Source organism: Dipteris shenzhenensis, chromosome 24 (assembly GCF_047967505.1).
Source record: "Dipteris shenzhenensis isolate YYH24624 ecotype China chromosome 24, Dip_SZ_1.0, whole genome shotgun sequence".
Taxonomy (NCBI): domain Eukaryota; kingdom Viridiplantae; phylum Streptophyta; class Polypodiopsida; order Gleicheniales; family Dipteridaceae; genus Dipteris; species Dipteris shenzhenensis.
Genome location: NC_141619.1, coordinates 20,873,608 through 20,879,877, shown reverse-complemented (window position 1 = coordinate 20,879,877; position 6,270 = coordinate 20,873,608). Strand labels below are relative to the sequence as shown.

General features: G+C 47.6%; 1 protein-coding gene across 1 annotated transcript; it reads left to right on the top strand.

Moving 5' to 3' along the window:
- The first annotated feature begins 674 nt into the window (after positions 1 to 674).
- Positions 675 to 5,626, top strand: LOC147886351 (TPR repeat-containing thioredoxin TTL1-like). The gene is made up of 7 exons (XM_087395686.1): positions 675 to 3,180; positions 3,321 to 3,516; positions 3,727 to 3,896; positions 3,987 to 4,320; positions 4,682 to 4,886; positions 5,016 to 5,122; positions 5,348 to 5,626. The coding sequence occupies exons 1-7, from the start codon at positions 1,376 to 1,378 to the stop codon at positions 5,498 to 5,500; spliced, it is 2,970 nt and encodes a 989-aa protein (XP_087251812.1). The 5' UTR covers positions 675 to 1,375; the 3' UTR covers positions 5,501 to 5,626.
- Positions 5,627 to 6,270: the final 644 nt, after the last annotated feature.

Below are 6,270 nucleotides of genomic sequence, written 5' to 3'. Positions count from 1 at the left end.
CGGCCAACCTGGCTGTCTCTGTGTATTATCATAAATCGGCCATCTCACAAGAAACGTTCCCAGTCCCATCTCTCCTAAACCCACCTCTTTGCTTCGTCTCCTCCTTCAATTTGCCTCTGCGTTTGCTACATAATCCAATCCTCTGAGCTCTGTAGGTGACTCACTTCTCTGAGCTCTGTAGTTGACTCAATTCTCTGAGCTTCTCTCTCTCTTTCTCTGTGTCTCTCTGTTGCCGATTCCCTCCTCCAGTTTGCCTCTGCAATTTTGCTACATAATCCAATTCTCTCAGCTCATTACGTAACTCAATTCTTTGTGCTCCATCGCCCTGCTCCCTCTCTCTCTCTCTCTAACTCAATCCTCTGAGCTCCATAGCCCTGCTCTTGCTCTCTGTAACTCCATAGCTTGCTCTGTTTCTCTCTCCTTCTCTCAGTGCCCTCTGCCTGGCTTTGATCCCTTCCTTCTTCACCTACCCTCCCCTGACACCCCCCATACTGCCTTGCCACCTTCCCTGCCACGCAACCCTCTGCCCTCTCGAGTCTCCTTCAAGCTATAGTCTTCCCCCTTGCCTTGCTCAGCAATCCTCAATTCTCTCCTCTTTTAAGCTGCTTGCCTTTACACCTTGCTACGCTCTGCAGATTGGCTACTCCTTGCCTTTGCAGCTTGCCTCATCCCATGCTCCTCCAGCACCTCCCTCATTGCTTTCTACATTCCTTGCTCCCTTCCCCTATGCCCTCTCCTTTGCTCCCCTGAAGCAATACGCATCCTTTCTCACTGCCTCGAAGACCATGGGCTAGCTTCACAACCGCATTGCCTTGCTCTGTACCACCTTCCGCACCTACTTCGATTTTAATCCTCTCATCTTCCGCACTTCAAATCTCCCCGCTTTTGTTCTTAAGGCCACCCACCTGCTCGCTTTGCTTCCGGTCGGACCGATCCTCTATAGTAGTCTTGGCCTTACGTGCTGTAATGTACGTTGAGTTCAAGGGGGTGCGAAATAGTGTCTGGTATCTCCCTCCGAGACACTGTTACAGTTTTTGGTAACTAACTTAGGGTCCTGTTTCTTAACCTCTCCGCGCCACCCTTGCGACGAAACTACAAAACCAAGCGGTAGTGTCTTCCTGCAGCAAGACTATCCCGTTTATAAGATCTGATGTCCCTCAGATTTGGGTTGTAGCCTCTAGTCCTCCCTTCCTCGCCTTGCCCGTTTTCATTTCCCTTCACATACAAATTCCAAGTTTGTTCAGGCGGTGAGAGCACGTTAGTTTTTTTTCATGTGAATGTTGTATAGGTATTCTTTGTAGAGCGAAGTAAGGAGTTTGCCTGTGGTTCATCTTCGCCTTAAGCTCTCTGCGTTCGAGACGCTGTACATAGAGAAATGGCTCAGTGTCATGCAGAGGGAAAGAGGCACCCCACCAGCGCGATGGATTTGTATGCTGGCATTTTCAATAGCAAACTGTATAGCTCGAAAGGGGCAAATGGCAATGTGCATCATTACGAAAATTGGTCGAGATACAACGGTGCACCTGTGCATGCTGAGAGTTTCCGAAAGGAATTATCCTCTGAAAAACTGTCGCTCTATGGCGGAAGCTTTCGTGAGGATAAGTCCACGATGGGAACGTTTCCTACACTAGATATGTGTTATGGATCCAATGAAGGAAAGAACTTGAAAACGGGAATTGATCACAAAGTTGGTACAGACCATCCACTGCCTACTCAGAACGGTGGGCTTGTTGTGGGAGCTACGAAGGTTGCCAAACTTCCTAGCGAAGTTTGTTCAAGCAACGGTGATTCCGCTACTGTAAACGCGCCAACCTGCAATGGCAAGGGGGATGCCCCAAAGAAAAAGACCGGCGACTGGGCGAGTGCGAAAGGTCCGACTTATTCTAACGGAACCAGCAATGCGGTCACCGCTCCGAAAGTAGACAGCAGAGATTTGATGAATGTGAGGGGATCTACGACCTCTCGTGGCGAGCCTACACAATGGGATCCACGGTCTGCTGCATCAGATACCACATTTAGCGCGGGGTCCATCAATGGAAACATGACAGCCGCGAGACATCAGAAGTTAGATGTGGTTAATTCTAATTGCGGGAGCAGAAATGCGAAATCGGGAGAGTTGATTACGGTTGGCAGTTTCAATGGGTGGACGAGAGCTTACAAGTCTGGTGAGCAGGAAGTTGTTGCAAATGGCGTCAAGGGTAGCCCGATTGGAGGAAGCCCGGCTTCCCTGAAAGGAAGCCCGAATAGAGGTAATCCTCTCGTAGGCAATCTGAAAGTGGGAGGTCGCGGTTCTGCCGATTCCTCATCCGTTGGATCAGGCAGCTCTAATGGAGGAAGCCCAACTGCTGAGGCTGCCAAAGGTGGAGGGAAGGTCTTCTCCATGGGGAACATCATGAGCAACAGAGGCAGCCCTACCTCTGTTAGCTCAAGAATCTCTACTGGGAACATCATGGGCGCTGGTAGCATCACCGGCAACCTGGGAAATCTGAAGATTTCAGCAAACAAAGCTGGCTCAAACGACATCCAATCCGCCACCCCAGCTCCCCTCAGATCAGGGGTGAGCTCCGGCAGGAAGTCTAGCGAGATGGTGTCAAACAGCAACGGTAATCTGAGGGTCGTGTCCACTCCCAAAATTGGAGCGGAGGGCAATTTGAACGGTGGAATCATCACCGGAAGCAACCCTGTAGCGATGGCTGGGAAGGTGGAAGCACGATCAAGTCCTCCGAGGAGCAATGGCTCGGGGCCAGCGACTCCCCATGTGGGAAATCTGTGCAGAGTGAGTTTAAGCAACGGAAACGCGAGCATGGGGAACGTGTTGAGCTGTGGAGCAGGCTTGAAGGCGAATGGCAAACTGGGTGAAGGAAACAAGAATGGGAGTGAATTTTATGCTGGTGTAGTGGACAGCAACCAGGTGAAAAGAGCTATGGCGAGCTCCGATCCTGAGGAGATCAAGAATGCAGGCAACGAGTTCTACAAGAAGGGGCTCTTCTCCGATGCTCTGTCTCTGTATGAGAGGGCAATTGCTCTGTGTCCAGGCCAGGCGTCTTACCATAGCAACAGAGCAGCCGCTCTCAGTGGACTCGGGCGCCTTGGAGAAGCTGTGCACGAATGCGAAGAGGCCATCAAGCTCGATCCTCACTATGCCAGAGCTCATCAGAGAGTAGCGTCTCTCTATCTCAGGTTGCCTCCTTTGAAGGATTGCTCAATTGTATGTTCGTTACTGATTTGGGTTCGTGTGCAGGATTGCTCGATTGTATGTTAAATGCTACGTGAAATTGCTGTGTTTGTGTTACTGACTTGGGTTCGTGTGCTCCCTGCAGATTGGGACTCATCGAGAGCGCGAAAAGGCACTTCCAAGCTGCCGGACAGCAATCTGATTTGGGAGACGTTCAGCGACTTCAGTACGTGGAAAGACACATCTCCAGGTGCATTGAGGCTAGGAAATTGGAAGATTGGAGGAGTGTGATAAGAGAGAGCGACGCTGCCGTTGTTGCTGGTGCCGATTCTGCACCGCAGGTATTTTCTTTCATTCTGCATTGCTTACAAGCCTCTTGGTCCTAAATTCCTCCTCCACAGCATCGTAGACCAAAACTTTACTCTCGACGCATCTTCTCTATTCCTGAATCTTGGCACAGTGGTGCGATTGATTGATTGAATGATTTTGGCATAGTGATGCGCTTGACTGAATGATTGAATGATTGATTTATTGCAAAATGCACCTTGCAGGTCTTTGGCTACAAAGCTGAGGCGTTATTGAAGCTGCACAGACCAGAGGAGGCAGATGGTGTGTGCACTGCAGCTCAAAAGGTGGAGAGCTCTTTGATCAAGGCAGGCGTGGTGCCGGCTGATGCTTTTTTGCTCATCATAAGAGCGCAGATTGAGATGGCTGTAGGGAGGTAAGTGATACCAAGGGGTGTTTTGTTAAAATGTACTATTAAACACTGGTTTAGTGTCTCAATTTAAGGCAACTACTTAATGATTTGCAGGTTGGAGGGGGCTATTGGGGCAGCTGAGTCTGCTGCAAGGATTGATCCAAACCATGCAGAAGGTGCTATCATGTTGAGAAAGGCACGTGCAGTGGGTCAAACTCGGGCTGCAGGGAATGAACTGTTCAAAGCCGGGAGGTTTTTTGAGGCTTGTGCATTGTATGGTGAAGGCCTAGAGAGCGACCCAAACAATGCTGTTCTTCTCTGCAACCGGGCAGCTTGTAGATCCAAGCTTGGGCAATGGGAGAAGGCGCTTGAAGACTGTGATGCTGCTTTAAAAATGCAGCCCAATTACACTAAAGCACTCATGAGAAGAGCCGATTGCTGTACTAAGGTCAGGATCATACCCCAGTTTTCATTATCCATCTGCTCTTCTTCGTTAACTGTTTTTTGAGTGATCTTAAATCTGAAACTATGACTTGGTATACTGAAGCCTTTTGAAGAGTTGATTCTAAACAAATGTTTGCATACAACAAGAGTTGCTAATGGCTGGATGAAGGGTTAGGTCTTGATGCCTGGTTTTGCATGCTTAGTTCTTAAATGCACTATTCTTATCCCAGTATTGAATCCCATATGTTATGCTGATCAGGATGCAATTAGGTTTTGAGACTTATACTTTTGATATTGCAACGTAAATCCTTGATTGTACTAGGCTTGGTCCTGGCATTGATTTCCATAGTATTGCTTCTCTGCAGCTAGAGCGTCTGGAGGATGCTCTTAGAGATTATGAGGTCTTGAGAAGGGCAATGCCAGGCGACATGGAAGTTGCTCGGGGATTGTTTGATGTACAGGTTGCCATAAAGAAATCTCGGGGAGAGGAAATCTACAAGATGAAGTTTGGAGGGGATGTGGAAGAGGTTTCTAACAACGAGCAGTTCAGGGAGGCCGTCACTTCTCCAGGTTGGAAGAATGCATGTGCCCATTTTCAGTTGTGGTTTTGATTCATTTCTTACCAGTTCTTAGAAGTGCTCATCTCCTATGCATCCCAGTAGCTTGCAGCCTTCTAACAATTGGTTGGCATGATGCCAGGTTTGTCAGTCGTGCAGTTCAACACTAGATGGAGTGATCGCTGCCGTCATATCTCCCCTTTCATTGACCAGCTGTGCAAACGATACCCTTGTGTAAACTTTGTAAAGGTGATTAGCTGCCCTAAAAGTTTGATGTGCTCTCTTTATCCCGTGGTAATGGAATTCCTTTATAACGCTCTGCTGGTATCAAGTGTGATGGTAGGCAACTGAAATTGTTATGTGGTATCCTTGTCATGAGCTGTGCTTGTCGAAAAGATTGAGTGGGATTCAATAATAAGGAAAAGCTACATTTGGATTCATCTTTATCTGGGATCATGCCATGCATTTTTGCAGGTCGATGTGGATGACAACCCTTATTTGGCCAGAACCGAGAGCGTCACCTTCGTTCCAACATTCAAGATCTACAAGAACGGACAGAAAGTAAAGGAAATTATGGGGCCAAGTCAGCAAGCGCTTGAGTATGCTGTGAAGCATTATAGCCTTTAGGTTAGCCAGATGGATTTCTTGTATTTAGCTAGTTACAGCCCTTACAAAACAGATCATTACTGCAGTTATAGGATCCATCATTCTTAAACCACTTTCAAAACATTCTTTCTACCCCCGGTGCATTTCCCCCCCCCCCCCCGTCCCCCCCCAATGGTATTTCAAAGCCTTCCTCCCTTTATCTCCATGGCTGAATTTTTCTTGCTCCATTCCTCTCAAGTGGAGAAGCATTCAGATAAGGAACTGTGTACCCTTGCAGTTCTCAGTTATCTGGCAGTTGTGGACGGAAAATGTAACCCAGAGAGCTAGCGTTGAAATATCATCTGCATGGGCAGTCTCATCCTCTTGTGAGAAGAAACTACGATTATTTGAAAGAATGCTCATGTCTTCTCTTTTTCTTCCTGAAAATTTGATTGAGACGATGCCTTCATTAATTTGAAGCTGCAATCCGGTGACGCGCTTCCCATCTCCTTTCTTCGGAGGTGCATGATTGCCTCATGTAAAGAGCTTGTGGTTTCTGTCCGTCTCGTCGGTGGAATACGGCATTTTGATGGAAAGCACTGATAAGATCGGCGGTATCCGACAAATGGCTGTGCTTCATTTCTACATCATAATAGCCTTGTTGAATTATGCCTGCCATTCATTTGTACATATAATTGATTTCATATCATAATTTTTTGAGTCCGTCTGTTATATTATTTCAGTGAGGTTTATGGCCTGGTCTCTCAATGGTCGTTCGAAAACTTGGAGTAAATCGATAGTTTTATGTAACT